This window comes from Poecile atricapillus, chromosome W (assembly GCF_030490865.1).
Source record: "Poecile atricapillus isolate bPoeAtr1 chromosome W, bPoeAtr1.hap1, whole genome shotgun sequence".
NCBI classification, from domain to species: Eukaryota; Metazoa; Chordata; class Aves; order Passeriformes; family Paridae; genus Poecile; species Poecile atricapillus.
In genome coordinates, this window is record NC_081288.1 from 28,129,041 (window position 1) to 28,155,462 (window position 26,422).

At 53.5% G+C, this 26,422-nt stretch overlaps 1 protein-coding gene across 1 annotated transcript; it reads right to left on the reverse strand.

Moving 5' to 3' along the window:
• Window positions 1-16,034: 16,034 nt before the first annotated feature.
• LOC131592324 (tumor necrosis factor receptor superfamily member 13C-like) lies at window positions 16,035-18,929 on the reverse strand. Its single transcript, XM_058863746.1, has 3 exons — window positions 18,761-18,929; window positions 18,125-18,286; window positions 16,035-16,553 (listed from the first exon to the last, which is right to left on the reverse strand). Exons 1-3 carry the CDS (start codon window positions 18,927-18,929, stop codon window positions 16,240-16,242), a joined length of 645 nt encoding a protein of 214 aa, XP_058719729.1. The 3' UTR covers window positions 16,035-16,239.
• Between the last annotated feature and the right edge of the window lie 7,493 nt (window positions 18,930-26,422).

The window sequence follows — 26,422 nt, forward strand, 5'->3', positions numbered from 1 at the left end:
ATGAATGTTGATGAAATCTTTGCTTCTACAAGACCAACATTTTGACATGGAAGCAGAGGATGATTGGTGGAACATTGGCGGCAGGAGCTCATCCACCTCCCCCTGTGCCAGCTCTTCCCTGTGCTGGGGGACAGGCTCTTCCAGCAGAGGCTTGAAGGGGCTCAGCATACTTCTCCTCTCATGATAACCCTTTTCCAGCAAAGGCTGGCTCCACTGGGGCCCAGTTCACTGGACTCCTGCCCTTTCTTGAGATGCCAAGGGGTGAAAAAAAATCAGGGATGTGTTCTGAGAAAGGAGCTTCAGGCAGATACCGGGAAAGGCTTGTGAGCAGAACAGGACAGGAAAGATCCTTAATTAAAACCAGGGAAGGGCAAGGAAGGTCCAGAAAATCAGTTTTGCTTTTCCAATGGAAGAGAACAAGGGTGAGAGGGTAAAGAAAGCCCAGAGGTGTGGATGTGCAATGCCTGTGCACCGCCTCTGCACAGAGCGGTGTGCTGCATTTGGGACCATCACTTTCCTCCACCTGCCCTTCCACAGGCACTGGTATGTGCCTCTTCCCCTCTGTAGCAGCAAACTGCAGGCTCTCTGTGCCCTTGGCTTCCCAAGGGTGTCCCAGGATGGATGTACTTGTCCTTTGATGTCTCTTTTCACTGGATTACAGAGGAAGGAGAGGGCTTTGCTATGAGAGGGCTGGCTGCGAGCAGAGCTCCCTTGCCCGCCGGGAGCCCGTGGGCTTTCGAGCCAGCTTCATTTTGGCATGATCCGCCTCTGCAAGTGAGAGCTGCTGAGGATGGCCCAATCCTATTAGAGGCAGGGATTTGCTTCAGGTCTCCTACCATTACCCTGATGACATTTTGTTGTGCAATAAGCCTCTGTCTTTTGGGAAACTAAAAATCAAGTGCACCGCCTTCCCACATAGGAACTGTCCCTGTGCCACGCCGGCAGCAGCCTCCCTGCAGCAATCAGGAGTCACCTTGGTGCTCCTACCAGATATGTCATTTTCCTTCTGCCTCCCAAATCCCAGCCCAAGGACAGGACAGATGCCACCAGCAGCAGGGCTTTAGGTGGAACAAATCATGTGTTTTCCACACAGGAAGAGCAAATCAGTGAATAGCTTTGAAACTAATACAGGACAGTTGGTGGGTGCACCCACCCAAGGGAAACAGGGCACACTGAAAACTCCTGTGAACAGGAATGCAGGAGGATCCATGGCAAAGCTTGGGGAAAAGAAGGGAAAAGGAGAAAGGCAATATTGGCTCCCAACAAATAATTTCTGAAGGTCTGTGTGAGGTTTGCAAAGTGCTGAGGCTGGATGTGGGGCTCAGTAACTATCTGCAGCTCTGCAAAGGACAAGGTAAGGGGGATAATATACAGCGAAGGGAATAGGAATAAATTAAGCAGAACAGGAGAAAAACCTGAAAATCCAGACAGGGAGATGTATGTGGCTATAGACAGATCTCAGACTGTCCCATTAAAAACATGCCAAAAGCAGCAGAGAGGGATCAGGGTGGGGATGTGACGGGTCTGCTCTCACTTCTGCAGCTGTCTGCATGCAGCAGCAGGGTGCAGGTGGAGGGAGCTGTGAAAACTCCTTTGAGTTGGCTGATACTGTGGGCAGGGAAGGTATGTGGCTGAGTGAGGAGAGCTTTGTTCAAGCCTCCCAGGTACTAATCCTCATCACTCCTCTTGGAGGACCAGTTCATAGTCTCATAGTTCTTGCAAAGGCAGATGTCCCTGATGTCCCCTGAATGGGGCTGTCACTGCTGGACATTCATCTTGTCACAAGAGCCCTTGGACACACTGTGCAGTTGCCCTCTGGTGCTGCTCTTGGCCTCATCCTTTGCTTTCTGCCCCTCATGCTCTGTTTCAGGATGTACCATCAGCCTGTTGCAGACAGAGAATGATGATGGCCCTGCCCTGGCTGGAGATGGGTTGTGGCTGCTGGAGCAAGGGGGGTAAATGCAGGGATGCCCAGATAATTTTTAAAGCTTGCCCATATTTGTAACAACCAGTGGAAGTAATTGCAAATATGAGGAGAAAAATAAACTCTTGGCAGCCACCAGCAGCAGGTTTCTCCTCTACCAGTGGCAGCATGGAGAGCCCAGCAAGCATGGGCCACGTCTGAATTAGGTGCAAAAACTCCCAGATGGGCCTGGCACCATTGGAAAAGGGAAGCCAAGCTGGGAGCTGGGAGAAGAGCTTGGTCAGAGGTCCCCTTCCCCAGGGTCCTGCCTGGGGCATGGGAAGAGGGAACCACACCCTGGGCAGAAACCAAGCTGGCTCAGAAAGCTGCTTCCCAGCTTGCCCCAGAGATTCCACGTTAGCACAGATGTGTCACTGAGCACAGCATGCCCAGAAGCATCTCCTGATTTCTGCTCCCGTGGCATCTAGGAGACTGAGACCATACCCTGGGTTTTGGGAGGCATGAAGGATGCACAGTGATAAAGATTTGCCAACATGGGAGCTCTCTTCTGCTTCAGTTTGTCCCTCTTGAGTTAAGGCTGGAGCCCCTGACAGCTCAAGGTTGCTCTAGGTAAAGTATTTCCAATACTTCAGAAGGAGAAAAGCCCAGACTTGCACCACCCTGCAGTGTGAAAGTAGTACGTGTATCAGAGATACCAAATGGTTCTTTGGAGGGGCAGGGGATGTTTTAGTATTGATCACACATTTAGATGTTTAGCTCACATTTCCAGCTTGTCCTTCAGCTCTGAGTAGCAGCTTGCTGGCTGCGTGGTGACAGTGGCCACCACCAGCCTGCCCTCATCAGGCAGCAGGACCAGTGGGAGAAGGGGTGGTTGGGCTGGTGGCGGCAGGGAAATGTCATGCCTTGCTGAGCAACAGAATTGCTAAGACAAAAAAAGCTCGGTCTTGAAAATTAGCAACACCTGAGTGGCCCTTCTGCCGTCTTCCACATCATCGCCAGAGACATTTCCCCGTTGCACCAGCTTTACCTCAGGGGACGGATGCCGCTGCAAGCCATGCTGCCCCCACTGCCACTCTCATGCCACTTTCCCCTCCTTGACTTGCCAGGCAGGCTCTGTGGCTTTAGATATCAAAGGAGCTGGAGCTCCAAAGGCCCTGCCAGGATCCCCACCCACAAAAGTGCCCGTGGGGCTCTGCCTTCATCAGCAAGGTGTGGGTTTCTAGTCATCCTTCTCACAGAGAAAAGGCTTGAAAAGGTAAAATGAATATAGCCTAGAGGCTCAGAAACCAGAGATTAAATAAGAAAAGTTCCAAAACTTCACTTTTTTCCTTCTTTTTGTTCTACTCTCACAATCCTTATGCCAGGTTTTGGTTTTCCGCAGGCCTGGCTCCTGCCCTGAGGTGCCTGAAGGCCCCCTGTGCCAGGGCCCCCTGAGAGAGCTGCTGGTGTTCTGGGAGGGCTTTGCAGTCTCCTCCTGCAGCAAAGATGCTTTCCCCCCGGAGTGGGAGAGATGGGCTGCTGGCACCCACCCCACTCCCCCTGTATGTGGCGGGGGTCCCAGGCAGGCTGCCAGCCCCTCACTCTCCATCTGGCTCGCACCAGGGTGTGCAATCCTTTCTGCACAGTATGCCTGGAGCTGTGGCTCCTCTCTGGGACATCTCCCAGTGAGCAGGTCCCCCTCCCTTTGCCTCCTCCCCAGGGCAGCCAAGCTGCATGGCTCTGTGCGAGCACAGCAGGAGGACAGATCTGAGGAGACAGGAGGAAAACGAACTCCCTTAAATGTGATGGAGGCGACTGCCTGGTTCTGTCAGCCATTGCCCCCTCTGCCCCCCCTCCTCCCTGCACCCAGCTTGTCTCCTGCTGTTTTTCTCTCTCTCTGGGTATAAGATGTCATAAGGATTCGGCCCAAATATCCCTGGGTGCTGCTCTCACCCCATGCTCATCTCTTGAGGTCACCTTGGAGTCCAGCGCTGTCCCCTCTAAGCTGGGAGTTGGCCACAAAGGCGACTGCAGTGGAAATCTCACCCTTGAAATGCTGGGTGGGAGCAGATGTGAAGCTCTGTTGTCACCCTTGAGGAACAAATCATTTTAAATGGTTTAAATGGTGACCAGCTAGTACTGCTGCTGGAAGAGGAATCACTGCTCACAGAATCAGCTAGGCTGCACCAGTGCAGTGGGGCTGGAGCTAGGGAAGTGCTCAGGCAGAGCCCCAGTTCTAAATCCTTCAAGTTTTGCTACAGTTCCCAGGATGGTCATCAAATGCGAGTTTGTGAGCCATGGTGCTGGCACAGTGATCGCAGATGTGCACAGATGTGTGAGGCAGGGAGCACTGGGAGTCATGGCAGTGATGGCACTGTCCAGGCAGATCACCATGGTTTTGGGGTCATTGCCGTCAAACGATGTCATCATGTATTACACCTGCCCCATGACCTTGCTGGCAGCAGATGCAAACCTTATGGACTCTTCTAGTGAACCTCATCTCCTTCCCAAAATGGCTCAGAGAGGCCATATCTGCCCCCAGTGCCCCAAAGCCATCTCTGCCACCTTGTACCGATGCATCTGGGGCGTGTGAAATGGATGCAGTTTTCCTGCTGTCCCTTTCTCCTGTGCATCTGTCCACCCCAGCACACTGCCTCTGCCACCATCAGGGCAGCCACTTTCCTCCCCACTGTCCCAGGAGACATCTCTGGTTTTCCTGGCAACCCTGCAGTGGGGCTGCCTCACTACGGGCCTTTAATGAGGAGTTAATTGCTGCTGACACTGCCTGGGCCAGGGAATTCTCTCCTGGGTCTCCGATAGCACTTGGCCAGGATGGAGCGCAAGAGGAGGAAGAGTCAGTGCTGCCGGTAAATGTGCTCCAAGACAGCGAGGGAGCAAGGGCTGCCGCATCTTTATTCCCTGTTGACCCATTTAAAGCAAGCACCGGTGACTAAGGGAGCTGGCAGGAGGATAAAAATACCTCCCACATGTTCACTACGAGGCCAGGGACAGAAATACGGGTGCCATCACCTCTCTGGTGAGTGGTTGGGGTCACACAGTGTTTTGCAATCCCAAAAGTGGAGTCTCCAGTGTCTCTCACAGCAAACACAACCACAGTGGGTGTCCTCTGCTCAGAGCTTCCTGTCACACACCGTCCCAAGAGTCAGCTCCCTTGCAACCTCCCTTTCCTTCCTTGGGGCTGTAGCAATCAGAAAAAAACAACCAATCAAACAAACAAAAAACCCCAACAACCCCAAAAGCAGAGGTTCTCCCTTATTTCCAGCAAAAGGAGAGAACATCACACAAGGAAATCTTCCCTGCAGACCTCAGCCATGCAGGTCACTGCACTGCTGCTGAAATATCTGTGTCACTGCACTGTTCACCCTGTTGGGGTCACGTCCCTGTGGAGCTATGTCCCGCTGCAACCAGACAGGGCAGATCCTGGAGTCCTCCTCACCTCCCTGGCATAAGCTGCTCCAGACACTGCATTGCCACCTCATGGGAAAACACACACAATTTTCTGGGTTGGCAGCAGGGATCCAGTGCTGCTTTCCTGGCCCCTCCACACTGGCACACCTGGGAGCTTTTGCACTTGGAGTGGGCTCAGTACACAGTCTCTTTGCTAGCAAGATGCTGGAGACCAGCAACCACACCTGGTACCTGGTATTTTATTTGGTCTTCTTCAGGTCACACAGCTGCCTGCTGCTTTATTGAACCTTGAAAGACATATTTTGCAGGCAGAAAAATGTTGAATGAAGCTGGTTTATTAGCAAACTAAAATGTCTTAAACCAAGCAAGTGGACTACAGCAGATACCCCATCCACTTAGCATTTAGCAGTTCAGCAAAGAAGAAGAACCCATGCAGGAGAGTGCTGTGCCCAGGCTCACAGAGGGCACCATGTCTCCTCACATGAGATAGCACAGAGAGGTGTCACAGGAAGGTATCAATCACCTTCCCTACCTGGTGGGCACAAAGCCCACTGGCCAGGCATGGGGACAAGGGCTGGTATGGGCCAGGCATGGTTACTGCCACCTGTGGGTTCAAACTTGTGGGGTTTGCTAATAATTTGTTCATTAATAGATGGAGGCTTGGGGTGAGTTACAGCAAGGAGCTGACAAGCTCTGGGTCTCTCCCTCTTCAGTGATCCCAAACTCCCTGTCAGGGATGGAGAGGGCTTGCAAAGCAGCAAGCAAGCAAGTTTCTCTTGCCTATGGCTTTCATGGACTGATCTAGCCCCAAAATCTGGGTAAGCATTAGCAGGAGACTGAATGTTGAGGCGGAGGTTTATGGGCACCAGCCAGTTGCACAGCATGCTGAGTGGGCAGCACCAGAACCCAAACACTGCTGTCCCTGAAGGACTTGCTTGCTGAATATATCCACCCAGATATATAAGTAGATTGTGTAGGGCAATGCCTTAATGCTAGTGAGGATGTAAATTGGTCCCCTGTAGAGTCAGAGTCATTGGGAGAAGCAGTATATGCTGAAATAGGCAGTCCTGCTTTCTAAATCTGTAATTCCAGCTCTGGCTATATTTTCATCTTTCTAATAATATGTGCAAATATAGTACGGATGAATCACAGGCTGCAGGCTTCAGGGTTTTTTTTCCCATCCTTTCTCTGCAAATCCATCATGTGGGGGAGAGGGGCTGACGGAGCAAAGGAGCTCAGACCCAGGGGAGATCCTGTCCCAACCAAGCCTAAATCCATCCCCTTGCACCTCTGTGTGCTGTCAATCCCAGCCAGGAGCAAGTGGTCCCTCCCACTCTGATTGCCTCCACCATTTCATCCCTGCAGTGTAACATTCCTGCCCGGGAACATTTATTTCCCAGGACACTCCTGAATCATTCCCAAACCAGTGGACCTGTCCCATCCCTGTCTGCATCCCAGGGTTTGTACATCCCCACATCTGGATTTGCCTGCTGGGAATTTCTTGCTTTGTTGCAAGGACCTTTTGCAAATGTTAATGCTTTCCTTGCGCTGGAGAGCTCTTCGGCTGATCTGCCAGAACACATTTCACACGCTTCTCCTAGAATTATGCCCTTTGCTTTTCCCGGCGTTCAAGCTGAAGCAGAGCCTAGTGTGCCAGCGGCATGCAAGGAGAGCAACGAGTCGGCCGTGCCGGCTGCGGGGGCAGCGGAGCCAGGGGTTAAGCGCTGCCCAAGTGAGCGTTTGCTGCATGCTGGCTCCCGGGCAGAGGGGGGACAGCAGGGGTCCTCATGGACCCACCCTATTCCTTGGGTTTTGTGAGTGGAAGCTGGATCACAGCATCCCTTGAAGCAAGACAGGCTTCAACGCTGCCCCTGTGACAGCGCACATAAACCTGAGTTCAAAGCGCGTCACAATTTAGGCATGAGCATTCTAGCTGCGGAGGGCTCTGGATTTGGGCTGAAAGCAAAGGATGAGGTAAGGATAAGCTCCTCTTAACACCTCCAAGGCCAGCGGTTCCCCCCCAGTTTCTCTCTCCTGGAGCCCATGCTGGGCTGTCCACACTCCCTGCACAGCATTTAGCCATCTCTGGAGGCACTGCCACTGCTGCGCTCTGGGCCAGGAGCAGGAAAAGTGGATATGCCCCAGCAGGTCCCTGCGGCTGAGAGAGCAGAGGGGCCTGGCCATGGTGTGAGAGGCAGCAGGTGGAGAGGTCAAGGAGATCTCTCCTGAGCATGGGGTCGGTGCTCGATTGGCTGCAGTGGACACTCAGTGTCACAGGGAGGTGGTGTTTAGGGGGACTCTTTCACTGCTGTGGCCATTTGTCATCAGAGCTGGCATGGGGCTCAGGGTGGGCAGGGGAGTGCTGGGACAGAGGGTTCCCAGCAACACTCTGGTACAATCTGCCCATGTGGATGGACATCCCTCTACACCCCCTGCATCCTCCCAATCCCCTCTATCTTCTTCATCCCTGCATCTATTGTGTTCCTCTGTCTGCTCTGCATCCCTCACCTCCGACCACATTCCTCACCTCCTACATCTTCACATCCCCCACATTGCTCTGCATCCCTCAAATGCTCCTGCATTCTTTCATCCCCTGCATCCCACCACAGTTTCTATAACCTCCCACATCCCCCACATCCCCTGCATCACCTCATTCTGCTACCCCAGAAGACATGAGGCTTACAGGGAGCTTGCAATTACCTTAAACTGTAAATGAGGACATTTGGTGTTTACTGTCCACCAGTAGGGTTCCCCATAAACATCCCTGTTGGGAAATGCCATGAGGGGATCCGGATTCTGTCCTGCCCCCGGCCCTCCCTGGCCAATGCCGGCTGTAAACAGTTAGTCATGACTGTCATCTCTGTGGTTGGAGCTGCTTAAGTGCCTCTTAAATGACTCACTGGGGAATTTTTATTATATTTTTTAATAACTCACAGTGTCACTACAGGGCATGAAGTTTGCTTCGCTGAGTTTGTTTTCCCATTCCCTTGCAGAGATAAATAATTGAGGAGCTGAAAAGCAAACCAGAAACCCAGAGAGACCACTCCTGGGAATACACTGGGAAATGTGTCACCCCAGAAGCATTTATAGATTTAATTTTTATATTAGTGGTGAGGGACAGGAAGAAAGACAAAAGGGAATTTGTTAGGAGTGTATTAAGGGAGTAGGAGAGGCTGGGGCTGTGGCTCTGAAAGGGGTTTGGGAGGAAGCTAACAGGTCTCTCCTTCCCCCTCATCCCAGTCCACTGCTCCAGTTCTTTCTGACTGTCCATGACAGGCTTCCCCAGTGCCGAAATGATGCTCGCTCTCATTTGGAGAAGAAAGTGTTTTTATCAGCTCACACTGCAAATAATCTAGGACCAAGGGAGGGCAGTGGTGGCCATGAGGAGCCAGCAAGGGTCACCAGCTGCAGCCATCCCTCATGTGCTCATTCTTCTCCAGGGAGGGAGACTGGATCCCTTCTGTGGGGGTTGAGGTCCTTGTCACGGAACCACAGAATCACTTAGGTTGGAAAAGACCTCTGAGATCAGAGTTGAACCTATGACCAAACACCACCATGTCAACCAGAGCATGTCACTGAGTGCCACATCCAGTGTTTCCTTGAACACCTCCAGGGGCAGTGACTGCACCATCTCCCTAGGCAGCCCATCCCAATGACGAATCACCTTTTTTTTTCTGAAGAAATTTCTCCTAATGTCCAACCTAAACCTCCTCTGGTGAACCTTGTGTCCTCTTGTTCTGTTGCTGGTTCCCTAGGAGAAGAGACTGATTCTCACCTGACCACAGCCTCCTTTCAGGTATTTGTAGGGAGTGATCAGGTCATGCCTGAGCATCCTACTCTCCAGGCTGAACAACCCCAGCTCCCTCAGCTGCTCTTACAGGACTTCTGCTCCAGCCCCTTCTCCAGCTTCATTGCCCTTCTCTGGACATGCTCCAGAATCTCAGTATCCTTTTTAAATTAAAGGGCCCAGAACTGGACACAGGACTCAAGCTATGGCCTAACCAATGCCAAGTTGGTTGGAAGAATCACTTCCCTAGTCCTGCTGGCCACCCTATTCCTGATACAGGCCAGGATTCTATTGGCCTTCTTGGCCACCTGGACACACCGCTGGCTCAAATTCAACCAATACCCCCAAGACCCTTTCTGCCTGGCCACTGTCCAGCCACTCTGTCCCCAGCCTGTAGCACTGCAGAGGCTGTTGTGGCCAAAGTTCAGGACCCAGCCCCTGGTCTTGTTAAACCTCATATTCTTGGAGTCAGCCTCTCTATTCAGTCTGTCCAGGTCCCTCTGCAGAGTCTTCCTACCCTCCAGCAGATCAACACTCCCCTCTAAATTGGTATCATCTGCAAATTTTCTAATGGGAAACTGTTGGACATCACGGAAAATGTTAATGGAGAAGGCAAGCCTTTTAGTTAAGGAAAACGGCTTTTTTTTTTTTTTAAATTATCCTAAAACTTTTGCAGTGCTGCATTTAAATCACCAGATTTAAAATTATCCTCAGTTCACAAAGAATTAACAGCCTTACCAAATATTATTATTGTCACAGAATAAGAATGGCAATTATTTTTGGCGGAGGAGGAAGATGATCTTTTGTGTGTCACCCCCACTGTAAACCCCTATTTAAACTGCCATCCTGAGCTCAGTCTTGGCCACAGTTTTTGGCTGCAGGTGCTTTCATCCTGGAGTTTTGCCACTCCACAAAATGCCGGCACTTCTCAAATCAGGAAGCGACATCTGGGTAGCGGGACCCAGTCAGTCTGCAACCCCCGTAGGGAAGGAAATGAGAAAGACATCTGCATCATTGAAACCTTACAGGACAGCAGAGTGTGTGTGTGGGGAGGGGGAAGATGGGGGAATCTCCTGAGAAATTCCACCTGCTCTTCCCTGCCTGCAGCCCTCCTCCCAACATGCCTCCTATGGCTGTCACCCAAACCCCCACACTTGCCCACTGATCCAGGCTCGGAATAGCTCCTGTCAGCAGCCAGGGAGCTGTGGCCAGCTGACACAGGAGGCAGCAGATGAAGGATATGGGGCTCCATCCCCATAGCACCCCACTGCTGGCAGCCTCCTCCCTCTGCACCCCTGTTGTTCCACCCTGGGCTCTCATCGCAGCCCCATGCTCAGAAAAAGAGGGAAAAAAAAAGAAATAACGTAAGGCAGGAGAGGGAGGGGAGGATGCAATGCAGCTTGGAGCAGGGCAGGCTGTGCCATGCGCTCTAGCTCTGGCACCAGCCACCTTACTGCCCAGATGACCCTTTTCGGGGGGTCCAAAACTGGATCCTTACTTTCGGGGATCTTTCACATCCCATGTCCACTTCCACAGCCCTTTGGGAATTCCAGCTGTGCAGCAGGAGGAGAGCCCTGCATTCCTTGGAGGTGTCCCTGGGAGTGAGGGGGGCCAGTCCCTGTCACAGTGGCACCTCGAAAGGAGTGCAGAGGCTCTCCCTGCACAATATGCCTGTCACCACCAATCACTTCAGGTGTCACATGAGGTTTGTGTCACTCGGCAAGGTTCTATTCTCCTCGCTAGCTGTGACAAGGATGAAGCATGGGTTTAAAATGACCCCACTTTCTGTGGGAGAGGGGGAAGTTATCCCCCTCAAAGCCCAGGGGATGTGCAGATTTGCCCTACGCCTGCCTTGGGCCTTTTCTTGGAGCATCCCCTGAACAGGACCAGGCTGATGCCATACTGCAGGGCTGAGCATCCTCTGCCATGAGGCTGAACATCCTCCTTACCTAGCAAAACCCTGTCCCTGCATCTCCAGGGTGCTCTGGGGGACCAAGTCCAGGCATCCTGAGTGCATTTGGAACAGCTGCTGGGGGGTAAGAAGGGGGTTTCCCTCACACTCCAGTATCATCTCTCTGCCCAGGTGCACCAGCAGTCTGGCAGGTAGCTCTGGAAGCAGGTGGCATCACCCCAAGGCTCAAGTGGAAAGGGGCTGTGTGAAAGGGTTTAGAGAGGGTTTTCTGCAGGTAGGGTTTCTCCAGGAAGGTAAAGCTGAGTGCATTGCAGTTCCTGTCCAACTGCTCTGGTTGCCGAGGTCCACTTTTGGGTGGAAAACCCAGTGTGGTGTCTTCACAGTGATGGGGAGAATGTGGGGCTGTCCCTTGGCCAGCTCTTTCTGCCAGGAGTGCTTCTGTGTGCTCACCACAGCTGCTCAGGTGGTTTTGGGCTGTTCCCTCACCTTATACCCCTGGGAAGCTGCTCACTGATCACAGCCAGCAAAGCTGGGAGCTGTGGTGGAGGCCCCAGGGGAGAGCATCAGCTCACAAAGGCAGTGAGGAAACCCCCTCCGTGCCAGGTACCCAGGCAGGCACTGTGCCCCCTCCCACAGCTCCCTCACCACTCTAAAACACCAGCAATTCTGCATGTTGTGTGTGTGTGTGTGCTTGTGCAGATATTGTGTTTGAAAATGACCAGTGCAACATCTCAGCCTTCCCTGGTGTGCCTGTGGACTGAAGTGATCCTGACACTAAGCAAAGGAAAAGGAGGCTGATCGAAGCTGAGTGGAATTTTTTTATTTTTTTCTTTTTATCTTTCTTTAAGTGCGAACACCATCTGTCTCCCCCAACTCCGTCAGCGCTTCCAGTCCCCAGGCAGCTTCATTCTTCCTAATTACTGTCATTAGGCACTGGGTAGCAATTAGGGAGGGATGCTGATGAGCAGCATCAGGAAGGCTGAGGTCCCCTGACAGCATCGCACAGGGAACTGGCCAGCCCCTTCTCTCCAGCCCTGGCCTTTTCCACCTGGGGAACTTGGTGGGTAGCACAGTATTTTCCTTTTTGGCAGAGGCTGACAGGGTGGAGAAGGGAGGTGCTGGCTGGCAGGTCCGTGTCCTGGAGAATGCTCAGAGAGGCCTGACACCACTGGGAAGTGGCTCCTTGGGGGAGCAGGACGATGGTCGAGGTGCTCGGTGCTGGTGGGGGATGGAGCAGCAGCCCTCTGTGCCTCTGGTTGCCCCCACGGGTGTCCAGCCACCAGCGACCATATCTCCGGAGCAGCCCAGAGGCCATGGGGATGGGCTGTGTGGTCGGTCCCAGCTGTCGCCCTCCCGTCTGGCCCAGGTGGGACTGCCCACAAGCCTGGCTGGCCGTGCCAGGTCCCGCGGGCTGCCCTGGGGCCCCGGTGGTGCCGTGCCGCTCCCGGTGTGTGGTGTCAGTGCCACCTCGTGGCAGGCGCCCCGGGACCGCTGACCTCGCTTCTCCCGCAGCCTCCCACGGGCGCTCCCCGAGGATGGCAGGGGCACCCACGTGTCGCCATGCCATGGCTGGCACTGGGAACTGAGCGATGGGAAGGGTTCCTGTGGGACGGGATGAGATCCGTGTTCTGCAAGCAGATGATGTGGTGGGCACACAGCCCCGTCCTTGCAGCAAAGTGGGGGGATCAGGGACAGACAGACCCTGCTGGACGTTTGCCATCGGGGCATTACTTCCTGCATGGGATGAAATGGTGTCAAGTTGCCCTCCCTGCCCTGCCTGCTGTCAAGGCTCTGCCCATGGAGGGGCAAGCTGGGTCTGTAGAGGACTGTGGGAGTGCTTTAGGCTGGAGTATTTGGGCCTTTGGGTGAACTATCAGGAGACTAAACTGGTGGGGGAACCAGTAATGGGAGTGGAGAAGAAAAAGAGAGGGAGGAAAGCCTCACTTTGGAGACTGGGGAGCCTATGGGATTGAGAAGGCATTGGCAGACATGACTGGTGGCTGCAGAAGACCCTTGGCCAGGTGTTCTCTGTCCTCACACCACCATGCACTGTTGGCCAGCTGGCACCTGCCTCTAGGAGCATGGATGAAAACAAACCCATTTCCAAAGGGATAATAAGGCTTCTCTCTGTTACCACCAGACTTTTTGATGAGACTTGCAGGAGCTCAGATATGCTCATTACCTCTTCCAAAACAGGGTCAGTGGAATTGAAATGTTATGGGAGATACCAAAGTGATTTTGTAGTGAGGAGGGCTTTAGCCTCAACTGCTTTCTCTTGTGCAGGGGTTTCCTCAGACTTTCCCCTGGCCGCCTCTGAAACCTCATGCCCCTGCAGCCAGGTGAAGCACAGCTTCACCAGCCTTTCTAGGCAGTTGTGCAGGCAGTGGGGTGTGTGCCAGGCTGAGGAGGAAGCACAGCTCCTGCCTCACAGAGGGAAGTGAGAAACTGCTGTGGAAAGTCAAAGACAGGCAACATTTCCACCCCACCCCCCCAAAAAAAAAGACTTTCCCTAGATTTGTCCTAATGGCCAGCTCCTGGCATGGCTGTGGGGAGACGTAGGCGGCCAGGCTTGACTGGTTCCTGGCCATGCAGGCAGCCATGTATAGGAATGTGTTGATAAAGCCACTGTCAGGGGAGCCTCTCTGGCTCAAAGCCCTGTTGTAACCCAAGGACCATCATGCTGGACCCCTAGAGCCAGAAAAATGGGGACCCCATTCAGACCTCTGAGCATGACAATGTGTTCACTTTATTCTTTGATTTTTACTGCCATATTTTTCATCTCTATTCCCTTGGCTCTCCATGCAGACAAGATGGACAACCCTTTGCACTGTACATAAGGATGGAGATGAGCACAGAGCAGGTTACAAATCCCTCCTGGGCAGTTTGGGAAGAAGGGCAGCACCGCCCCAGCACAGCTGGCAGTTGGGCAGACACGATGCAGGGAAGACATCCCTGTGCCATAACAGAGAGGAGATCCAGGGGCACTCATTGGTTGAGGAATCTCATGTGGATCCAACTGCCACACTGTGTGCTGCAAACGCCAGTGGCATCCCATATGGGGAGATACCTGGCTTAAGCTCCAGAAGAAATGAGAGCAGAAAGAGGGGCTTTTTCAGTAGGATTTATATGGGTGTTTCTTTTTCAAATTCCCAGATCATCTGGGGTGGGCAGTGCAACCACAGGGCTGGGCTGCCACTGTCACTGGGAGGGGAGGTGGTTCCTGACAGTTCTGCTCCATTTCCGTATCACCCCCATCTCCCCTGAAACAGGTTGCAGTGCTTCTAGTGACAATCCCCCGACCTGGCTGCGGCTCTTTTCCCCACTCCGGACACACAAAGGGTGTTTGAAGTTACTTCACAGGGTTGGGTGCAGAGCATGAGGATGAGGAGATGTCTGATTCATGCTGTGGCAATACCCTCTCTGCAAAGGGCAGGATGGCTGTTGTGGGTAACTGGGACACCAGCCCTTGAGTCTCCACACATGTCTGGTGTCCCAGGAGACAGGCACATGGATCACCTCTTCCACTGCCCTCAGCCCCAAGGCTGAGATGGGGATCCATCCCCATCCCTGGGTCATGCAGAGCCTCAGTCAGATGAGGGTTCACCTCAGTCAGTGTGTTAAGGTCTGGGAGAGGAACTGTGGTGAGGAATTTTGGCTTTGGCACCTGTAGCAGCACCAGTGGTTGCCTTTATGGGACTAATACCATGAATCTGGCCGCAGTGCTACAGACAGGGGAGAAGAGAGGTGGTCACCCTTTAACAGTAGCATCTGTCCTGCAGCTCCAGAGGGAACTCAGGCTTGGGCAGGGAGTCACCTTCCAATCATCAGAGGGACATCCCTTCCACAGAGTGTCTCCAGCTGACCTGCTGGGAGTATGGCACTTGGTGGCCCATTAGTGCCTGGTGTCAGTGCGCCCACACCTTGCTTGGCCAGTTCTGTTCAGTGTCTAAAGCCTCCCGGATGAGGAATCCACCTCATCTAGGGAAGAGCAGACCCAGAGATGGTGCTTCATGTAAATAACCCCTCAAAGCACTTCTAAGTGACTAATCACCTTCTCCAGGGGCTTCCCACCAACCCAGAGTCTCTGTTCAGCCAGGGGGCATCAACTGCTGCAATTACTCAGAATCAGCAATCCCACACTAATGAGTTCATTTCCCAAACAGAGCCCTTCCTGTGCAGTAAAGCCACTTACAGGTGGGTGAAGAAACCCATCTACGGGGAAATGCCTGGGATCAGCAATGCCGACCAGCCCTGGCACACAGGCAATGCCTTCAGGACACTCTTATAAATTAAGTCATCCTGCCTACGCTCACATCACTCCCTGACTGCTTTTGTGCAGTGTGGAAGCATCCATCCCAAGTGACACACGCTATTTCTGCAGCGACAGTGAGCTAAAGTGACGGTTGTCTGGGGCTCTAATGACAAGTTCAGGGAGCTCCTCTGGACTAGCTGTCTCCACTGCCTGCCCCTGGTCCTCTCTAACTTCACGGACTGTAGGTCAGAGCAAGGACAGGTTTTTTTCCCCCTCTTCACTGCTTGGGAAGACAAATGTTTTTCCCATCCCCAGGGTACCTGGCTGTGGAGGGGGTTCCCATGAGTGCCAGTGGATGCCTGCCACTGTGTGAAGAGAGCCCAGAGGGTGGAAAGACCTGGGTGTCACAGGGTGCAGAAGACAGGGAGGCAGGACTGTAAACAGGGTAGATGTTGGATGTGCCTTGCTTCATATGGCCTCCAGTCTCCTTTTATTGAGGTCAGTAGCAAAAATCAAGCTACTGCTGTGTGGGATTTGGTCCTGAAGTAACTCCCTGCTTCCTTTCCCCCTACAGTTTGTGGTGTTCCAGAGCAATTGCCCATCCAGCGTGAGACCTGTCCAGGCACAATAGCTGCCTTGCAAATGGCACAGCAGTCCCTGCCACACTCCACCCTCACCGATTGTGTCTCCTCTGCCTCCTCCCAACGGTTCAGCCATGGCAGCTGTCAACAGTTCATTGTAACTCAGCATGATCCCCTTTGGCTTCCTCCAGCATTTACAGGTGTAACTTGGGACTCAGCACAAAAAGGACAGTCATCTTAAAAGGCTGATCTTGCTAAAGGCAAAGCCTGGTTCTCACAGAGCTCATACCCATGGAAGGCTTTGCTTGTCCTAGGAACAGGCTGTCAGTGTCCACAGGGGTTGGCCAGAGCACTCCAGTTCCATTCCCCTTGCCCTCAGACTCTCTCCTCTCTGGCACAGTTCTGCGTGGTTTTGGTGGTGACCAGGGCTGTGGCCCCCAGCTCAGTGGCAGGCAGTGGGAAGCTGTGGTTGCATTCCTCAGGCCGGGGGTACACGGTGGAGAGCAGAACAATGTCACCATCAGCACTGCCCTGGCAGCATGGCCTCTGCTTTGCCCTGGCTTTCCTGGGTGGTCCTGGCATCTTCAGGCTCTCATCAAGATACAGGCATGGAGTTGGGCTCAGGGCACCATCTCCCTCTGGCATGGCAGGGTCCTGGCTGGGCAGAGGGCAGGCGATGTCTGTGTTTTCTGGGAAGGGACAAGAAAAGAGGGTTACTGGGCTCATGGAGTGGGGTCAGGCAGGTCCCAGGGAGATGGTCCTGTCCCTAGAGGAGAAGATGGATCTGGAACAGGAGGAGTCTGCAAGGTCCCCACACCTCTCCTGCTGCATAATTGCTCCTGCTTACAACTGATGGGCTTTTCCCCCCCTAAAAGACAAGAGGGAAAGGCCGAAACTTGCACTTCCACTTCAAGTCCTCTCACTGAACCCTGCCAGCAGCAGAAGAGCCCGGCCCGTGGCAGCTTGCCCTCCCCGACTGCCTCCCACTTAAAAATAGACTTGTTTACACACTTTGAACTCAGCCGTGTGCCTCCAGCCCCAAGCCTCCTGCCACTTTCCACACATCCAGTGCCACAGCACTAGGCTTGCTGTGGTGCAGCCTTGGGGGACAAGGGGGATGTGGACCAGGGCATGCAACTGGAGACTGAGTAGTGCCTCCAACACTCTCCATAATGGCCAGATCTCTCTCAGCGCTGAATTTCTCCCTTCTCTTTCGCTTTTGGTATTTTTCCTAGGCATGTGCGTCACGGGCTGTTGGAGAGCAGAAAGGCCCTGGGTAATGTCCCCCCCGGTCTGAGTCACCATCCAGCACTGCCAGCAGCGTGCAGGCAAGCCAGGGCACAGGGACCAGCTGCCCCACTGTGGACACCCACCCGGGTTGTGGGGCAGTGGTGAGAGCCAGCATCCCTATGCAGTAGCCCCTCTTGGGGGTCCAGGGGAGCCATATCCCCTACCTAGGAATGGGAGGAGTGAAGCCAGGCAAGACCACTTCTGAGAAGATTGTGCAAGGCTGAATCAGTGCCAGTGCAGGGGCCCCCGAGGGAGGAAAGAGCCGCCCCAACAAAATGGGCCATCATGGAGCACCGTGGCCTTACTCTCCTAGAGTCCCCTGCTAGGAAAGGCTCAGCTCCATGCCTTGAACTCCAGCCCTAATTTTGCACCAGACAACCCTGTGCAGTGCTGCAGTGTCAATAGGGCTGGCCCTGACATCTCACTAGGGTCTTTGGGATATGTGTTAGAGGATGCTGGGCATCCCAAGCATGAGAAACAAGCTGGGCAGTCTACTTAGGACTCCCATTGCAGCAGCACAGGGAGAGGCTGCCTCTGGAGCCATCCCCAGGTGTCCACCACTGCCCCCACTACTCCCACTCCCTCCATGGTCCTCTGGTTACCAGGGGAGAGGGCTCTCACCAGTGAGCTCACAAAGCTACTCACCAGTGCTCCATCTGTGTCCCCTGTGGAGGGGGGATGGTGCCAGGACATGCTTTAAGCAAACAAAGGCACGGGGAGACCCAGCAAAGGGAGGGATGGCTCAGCAGGGTTGTGCTGGCAGTCAGGTACAGGCATAGGTTCCCGGGGAATGCAGGACACTGTCACTCAGGCAGTGAGTCAGATGTCCCAAAATGCCAAATGCAGAGCTGATGTTGAGGTGGAGGAGCTAGCCTGGACAGGGATGTGCCTCAGGGGAGCCAGCAGTAAGTGATCCCATCTACTCAGGGTCTTCAGGGTGTTGTGAGAGGAATAGGAAGAGGTCTCCTACCTTTGTCCTCTTCATCTGCTGTCTTCCTTGTTCTCCTCCACTTTCCCATCTTGCAGGCCAGGAAGCCACAGAGGGCAGCCAGAACCAGGATGAACCCCACCACCACCGGGACTCCGAAGGTCAGGAAGGTGCTGGTCAGGGTGGGTGCCAGGGTAGGCTCTGCTGTGGGGTGAGATGCCAGTAGTGTCAGGAAGCGGGGGACAGTTGAAGGAGGAAGGAGTGCAGCAGCATTTTTCACCTGGCTGGCTGGCCTGGGGGCTGTGGTGGCAGGGAAGAAGAGTGGCACTTAACTGTGACCCAGGTGCCACCAGCAACAAAGTATCCCCCTGCCTGATGAGACCCTTACCCTGCTCCCTGTCCCTGGGTGGTAGGAGATGAGAGCCTCCTGCTCTTCCCACAGTCACCCCTGGGGCAGGTTGATACACCCTAGGGTGCATCATCTGACTTCTCCCTGCACCGTGTTCCTCTCACTGGAACTGTCTGCGCTCTTCCCCTCTGCTTTAGGTGAAGGTGGTGCTCCATCCTCCATTGCCACCCCCATAGCCATCCTCAGGAGAAGGTGCCTTCCACCTGCCCACCCCTGGGGTGCCCCCAGCCTCCTTGGCCCACCACCACCCAGCCCTGGGGAGCTCAGACTGCAGCTGCCCCTTGTCCCCTTACTTGTGTTGTCCTTGAACAGGTCGGAGCACTTGATGCACGACTTGGTCAGGGTGTCGAAGCACTCGAAGGAGAGGCAGGAGGGGGCAATGGCAGCTTTTCCTGACAAGGACATGGCAGAGTGGGAGTGAGAGCCCAGCTCTTGCATGGCATAGCAGTGACGGGGCCGCCGGAGTGTGAAATCGCAGCGCCCCAGGCCCCGTGGCAGAGGGAGATACAGTCTGTCAAGCTGCGTCGTCTCCCTTGGGGCTCACAATCGCTGTGCTTGGCCTGGGGCGGATCTTCACCAGGGAGGAGGAGAGCAAGCGACCAAGCCCTACCCCTGCCTGCCTTTGCAATGTGCCCTCAAACTACCCCTCTCCTCCAAAATATGCTTCCGAAATCCCCGCAGCCCCTCGTGTGCCTCAGCCACGCAGCACCTCATACACAGCGGTACTGTGTCCCAGCCTGACCTCCTGGATCCTCACTCCTCCCTGCCCACCTGAATGTTGCCCCCAGCCCAGGCATGTCCCCCAGTCTGCTCCTTCCTTTGCTTACACTGAAAAGCCCCCTCGGCCTCCTCCAGTGTCTACAGGAGACTTTCCTGTGCACAGATCTTTACGAGACTCCATCCCAGGGGCACAGATCCGGCTTGGATTGAAAATGCAAAGGACCAGAGGAGAAAAGAGTGAAAGGGTACTGAAGTTTCCCCTTTTAAAAGCTCCCACTGGTCCAAGGACACGTCCTGCCAGTGACTGCTCTGCAAGCAGGCCAGCTGTTGTATGTTCTTCACCCCTACTGACAGTGCTCTCCGTCACCTTGCTCTCTGCATCCTGTCCAACACAGACCTGGACCTGTGGCTCCTCAGCACCATCTCTCATTCTCCAGGGTTCAGATCTGGTTCTGCTCAGTAAATGTGCAGGGCATGGGCAAAGCAGGTCACACCAAGCAAGCCTGGTCCTCAACCATTGGGAAAGGACTAAAAAAAACCTTTAATAGTCTAAAGCATTCCTGATCAGGAGCAGGAGAAATGTTCTGCCACCAATACCACCCATCAATGCCTGATGCTTGAGACCTGAAGAGATGGATTTCAGTGCTGTAGGTGGATTTCTTCCCTTCCTACTGAACAAAAGTCACATCCTCTTTTTCTTCACTCCATAGGAAAGAAAGGGGGCAGCCACAGTTGTTGGCTGGCTCTCAGCTGAGGGAAGCAACACTTCCCTCAGTGACCTGCCCTACCCAGGAGATCCCTAATAGGACTTTATTGCTGGAGTCATGTCCTTCCAGCAGCTACAGCATCTGGACTCCTTCTAGGGAGGCCTCTATTGCCCACTGTCCTGGATCAAGGCTGGGAGGGGAGGACAAAAAAATCCAAAGGGTTCTCTGGCTCAAGCTGACAGAGTACCAGGTGCCCCCACTAGGCAGCTGCAGTCCCCTGACACAGGCCTGAGGACTTGGACCCTAAATGTGTCTGCCCCTCACCAGTGACTGCTGGGCAAGCTGAGCCCACAGGCTCCACATCCCACCTCCTGAAGTCCTCAGTAGGACGCAGTCACCAGCTCCCCATGCTAGATCTCAGCCCAAGTACAGTTAGTTCTTTGGTACCCCATGCCCTGCATGGGAGAAACTGCCCTACAGCACATCTCCCTCCCTGCCAGCAACATTTCCAGAGGATAGTTTGCATCACAGCAATGTCAAAGCAGCCCCAACATAGTCTCAGCCCCACTGTGGGCACTGCAGGGCTCCAGACAATCCAAAGTCCCAACCAAAAACTGGTCACTGCCCACAAGTTCCACACCTGCCATGGTTTCACTTCCCCATCCAGCCAGTGTGCCCAGGCCCTTGGTCCCTCACCCCTGTGCCATGCCAGCAGGAATGGCTGCCAGAGGGCTGTGGGATGCACTGAGGAGCTGTGAGAGGCCAGCCATTCTTGTGCCTATGGCTCAGTTATTTCCACTCCATCTTACTCAAAATAAAAATCCCCAGTCGAGTGGGGGCATGCCAAGCACTTCTCTCTCTCAGCGCAGCCCTGAGCCACAAATGGCGCAGACAGCTCAGCACCCTCTGCCTCGATGCTTGCTGTGAGCAGGCTGTGCTCACCCTGCTCGTACCTGCTGGGGGAGCTGGGTCCAACAGCAGGACGTCTCTCCATATCCCACTTTAGCTGACCCTCTGCCTCTCACACACCCCAGGTGAGGACCAGGGCTGGGGTGCAGGCATAGGAGTTGGAGAGACAAGTGTCCAGCAGCAGGGTAGCAGGAAGGGATGGAAAGCTGTGATGCAGTGCCATGACTCACAGCAGGGGGGAAAATTAAAGCCAAGGCTCACTCCAGTCCACACCTGAGCTCCACAGTGGAAAGACCTGGCAAGGAGAGGGCACCTGGAATCCTCACTGTTCCCAGTAGGCAACTTTCAGAAGTGCAAGTGTAGGATCTAGGGCTGAGAAGATACTTTGTCTTATGGGCTGGTGGGGCTGAGGACATGCACGTAGGCAGAGGATCCCCACAAAACATCCAGTGCTCTGTCAGGATACTTATCCCCAAACCACCTCCCTGCTCCAAAGACTTTGCTGTTCCTCTTGCCCTGGGGTGTTCCCACCTGCTAGTCTCCTTTTCCCAAAGATGTATGCATCATTCCCATTTTCCTCACCTCTCAAATGCCCCCACTGCACTTCCCCCATGTTGATCATCACTCAGGGACCCCCAGCCCCTATTTCTGGGGGTCCCACAACAGGGCTGTCACCCTGCCTCTCTTCCTCCTGTCTCTCCCTCCCGCTTGGTCTAAAGTGTGGGGTGGGAAATGGTTCCAAGCATCTGCGGTACCACACTTACAGATTAACTCTGTGAGCCCTCCAGTCAAATACGCACACTGGGGAAAGCCCAAACCAAGTGACCTACACAGTGCTTTCAACATGGAGAGTGAGATTTACATTAAAGCTCAGGAGCTGACAGATCCCATTTTAGGACATGGAAAGAAACCTTGAAGTTTCAAATGCATAGTGGGGAGCCCAGGGATGGCAGCCATCATGTCCTCCTGTGAATGAAGCATTCCAGATCCTGTTACATGGAAGGAAGATCCTGATATATGTTGGAGCCTCATTGCTGCCACTGATGTTACCCAATTTCCCCCCCATTTTCTCACCCCTCTTTATCATGCTCTACAGGTCTTCCCTGCCCTCATCCCAGCTTGTCTGCCTCCTCCTGGGCCAAGAAGATATGTCTGAATTTACATGATAATGCTTACTCAAGGAGAAAACCAGTGCTGACCACCCCAGCAGCACTCACACACGTGTCTGCTCATGAGCACGGCCCAGGTTCTGGGCATCAGCTGTCCTGTTTTTCATCTCCTCCATCTTTGCCTCCCCTTCCCTTCATAACTGTGATCCTTTTTGGAATAGCAAAAGTTAAAGCTTGGTGAGTAGTTCGAGCTGTTTGCATCGCAGAGCTGAATACGCTTGATAATCGCACAAATGCATAATTAAAGAGCAGAAAAAATGACTCACTGGATAAGGAAATGCGCTTTTCTTATCTCCTCTGCAGAGAAATGAAAACCCCAGGAGCCTGGGTCTCCGGCTAAGTCCTTTTATTAAACAAATAAACCAGAAAAGGTATCAAATGAGCGATTTAAGAATTATGTCTTCATCTCAGAGTCAGACAGCTCAATTTCCAGTGCCGTTTGCTCCCATCCCGCACCTGGAAGGCTGACTTTGGCTGAGGTCAGCTCGGATCAGCTGAGATCCCTGGGATCCCTGTGGGGGACAGGGCAGTGCTGGTGCTCCAGGAGCATGGAGGGTTGGCAGTGGCCTGCGAGGGCTCGTGCACACATGAGTGACTGGACTCGTGTGAGCGGTTCCTCTGGTCTCAGGGGTAGGTGAAGTGACTCACGCACGCACTTGCAAAACCGCGTGTAGCAGAAAATATCCCCCGAAAGTTCACCTTGTGCTCGTGCACACCGGAAACCCAAAGGCTTGTCAATCAGAGAAGCTGCGAGGTGTTTACTGAGCAGAGCCAGTTACCTCAGGACAGACGTCTGACAGGATGCACCCAACGCCTCGGGAACACCTTGGCACAGCCTGACACCTGCCCCGCATTCAGATGGTCCAGTAAAATGCCTTGGCTGGAGCCAACTCCCAAAGCCCATTCAGCACCTCATCCCAACATCCCTTCCCAACACCCCTGTGCTGGCTGGTGGGAAACATCCCTTCCCAAAAAGTACCACTATGGCTATTAGGAGCTGATTTCTCATAGCTCCAGCATAAGCCTTCTCCTTGGGATGCCCTGGGATCCCTCGTAAAGCCAGGTGGGCTTTAATTTTAATTTTAGGAATAATATAGGAAACCAAAGGTTTCAAGAGGTTCACAGTCACTCTAAACTCTAAACCCCAGAGCACCTCTGTAGGTGTTCTGCTTCCTATCAAGGGGGTTTGTGACACTGCTTAACCACCTGAATGGGGTGTTTGGTGTGGGACAGTGTTCCAGCCTGTCAAGCAGAATTTGTCTCCCTGCTCCTTGTTTTTATGTCCCTGGACTTCCACAAGGCTGAACAAAAAATGTCAGGTGTCCTTGCCTCCCTCTGCAAGGGGCCTTGGACCCCCGCAGGGATAATGCTGAATACCCAAGTTAGATTTCTCAGTGGGCTGCCTGTTGAAGAACTTTCTGGATCAACACTTCCTGAGCTCAAACTCCCTCTGCCCATTCCCTGCTCCATAGAGCCCAAGAAGGACAAAGCAGCACAGAGAAGACGGGAAAAACCTCGTTTGTCTGATCCAGCCCTGAAGGGGCTGAGCCCTTGATGTCCCCTGGTGAGGAGGAGTGAGGGGTGTTTCCAGCCGGTGTGCTGGCTGCTCTTGCTGCTCTGCAGAGTGTGGGGGGGACTCAAGCCTTGGGTCCCTGGCACTGCACTGGCTCCTGCAAGTTCCACCCCATCATGAGCAACACAGCGTTAGCTGAGCCTGGCTCTTCTGCCTGAAGGTGAACAAACAGTACTCCCTGCCCACTCTGCTTTGCAGCAGGGATGCTGCCCCCACCCCCATCTTGTGGAGAAGTGGCATCCTGTCCTGTCTCCCTTGGGCAACTGGGAGGGGCGGGGGGGGGGGGGCAAGTGCCCCCCCAGTTTTGCCTGTGGCTGTTCACAGGGAGTGTTCACGTGCTGTGTCAGGGCCAGACAGCACCTCCAGCACCAAAACAGAAACCAGTGGCTGAGGGTGATGTGCTGCCACAGGAAAAACCTCTGAACAGAAGGTTCAGCCAGATCAGGCATCCTTGAGGCTACTGCAAAAATCTTCCCAGTACTCAGTGGGAAGCCCCATCACTGCACTCTCAAGGCATGAATCTCCAGCAGATGATTCCAGAGCCAAAAATCAAAGCCACACTTGCCCCAGAACCTCCATCAAGAGAAGCCAACATCCTCTGGTTTCTCACAGACCTTTAGGTCCAGCCTGGTGTAAAAAGGCCAGAGTGATCTTACTTGCACAGGCTTGAGTGCAGAGTAATGTTATGAATTTCCATGAGTGTGTTAAGGATGCAGTGTTAGAAGAGAACTGACAGGTGAATTTGGCCTGTGCACGTCATCTCCTGGCTGGCATCTGGGCACAACGCCTTGGCCATCCTGCCAAAGCCCAGAGAAGAAACAGGAGTGCAACACACAGAGTAGAGAAGGAGATAAAGGGGAGTATGAGGAGCTGCTGCAGCTGCAGGGCTGAGGAGGTGGAAAGTGACTGCCAGCAGCCTTGTGCCATATTCACCATCCCTGAGGACAAACTCCAAGGAACCTGTGGGCAATGTCTATTGATTCCCTTTCAAGGGAAGAACCTCCTCACAGCTCACAGGCATTCCCTCTTGTAACAGCCACCAGCTTCTGAGCCTTTGAGGCCTCAAAGGTTCTAGCTGGAAGAAGGATGAGTTGCTTTGGCACAGGCTGTCACAAGAAGGGAGATGCTATGGGGAGCAAACAGTTCTGCAAGGCAGGAAGATATAATGCCCCTCCCAAGATCCCATCCCCGTTTCCTATCGCAGGGTAACAACCTACATGGAAGTGTTGCCCTTTGCCACAGTCCCCAGGGAAGGCTGCCTGTCTGTCCCCCTGGGAGTTTTCCTGGCCAGCAAAGGTCCCTTTCTCTTCCACACTGCACTCACAGCCCTGCAGAGGGCTGGACCACCAGAGGATGCAGGCAGGCTTCCGAGGGGCTGTGCAGCAACACAGCGTTTCCCATCACCCAACCTAAAAATGCACATTAGAGACTGAGGGCAGGAACAGCTTTATACCCCCTAATAATCTTGTCTCTAAGCTAGATAACTAGGACTGCAAATCCCTGGTGATAATCACAGCCACCATGCCTGCAAGCTCTCCCCCAGACCATTCATCTGCCTTGATGATGCTTTAAAGAGACATCTAATGAGGATAATCTGATTCAAATCCCCTCCTGCTTTTGGGCAGCAGAGCAATTCAGGCCCCCTCAAACTCCTTCCTCCTCCATGGCTGTCATTATTTCCCCTTCTTATATGAATCACTGTGGGGTTTCCTTTGCTTTTTGCATTACTATTTTAAATCTTTGATATGACCACTACAATCAAGATTCAGTCCCTTTAGAACCAAATTAACATGAAATCAGACTCAGTTTTACTCATAGCCTTATAATGGGATGCTGGCCGCTGCTTTAGCTCTCACTTCAGGTGCTGGGAACATTGCAGCCTGCTTAAAAAATTCCCTCTTTACCTGATTCAATCAGAACCACTTACAGGAGATACACACATTTCAAGCTTGGCAAGAGAGTCAAGCTTTGGGAAGTGGGGAAGATCTCAATCACACTCAGCTTTCAGTGCAGAGCAGATGGCGAACATTCTGACTATATAATTTATAGGACAGCATCACTGTGTATTAGTCCCATACAGAGGCTGAGCTCAGCCAAACCGCAGCTCATGCACATTCAGGGGGACTCTCACAGGTGATGCTCCACATGCAACCCGGGTAAGACACAGGTTTTGAAGAAAGCACACGCTTCATATTTCATCTCCTTTAAAACACAGAACAGAAGATGCAGTGCAGCAGCCCTTGTCCCAGCGGGTCTTCCTCTTCCCCCTGGACTTCCCAGCCTGCAAACTTGTGTTTCAACTAGGTCTGTATTACACAACATCTGCGTGCAAGCAACTCCCCGTCCCTTCCCTAAGAGCAGCTCATGCAGCAGCATGATGGATGCCAGGGCAGCCCAAGGCCAGGTGTTGGGGCTTGTTTGCCCTTCTTCAGGGCTGTCATGGCATGCTGGCACAGCCTGGCATGCAGCATGCTGGGGGTCACAATGCCCAAGAGGGACGTGCATCACCACCACAGCTCAATTTCAGCATTGCCTAGCCTAAGCCTCCCTGCCCTGCCTTTCACTCAGACACATCCACAGTGGGTACAGTAACGGACCTGTAGGTCAGGAGGGAGAATTGCTCAGGGTGGCCAAGCTGGGTTGTAATGAAATGGTAAAAAGGCAACACCAGGTAGTGAAAACACTCCCTCTGGAGCAAGGTGATAGCAGCTCCAGCCTTGTCTCTAAGGCTGTAGAGTTTTCAATCCCCTGCATGGCTAAGAGCTGTCCTGGAGATAAGTGTGCAAGATTGAGCCTTTACAGGTGCCTGGTGTGCAGGCAGAGTGACACTGTGCTATCCCAGGGCTTCCCCAG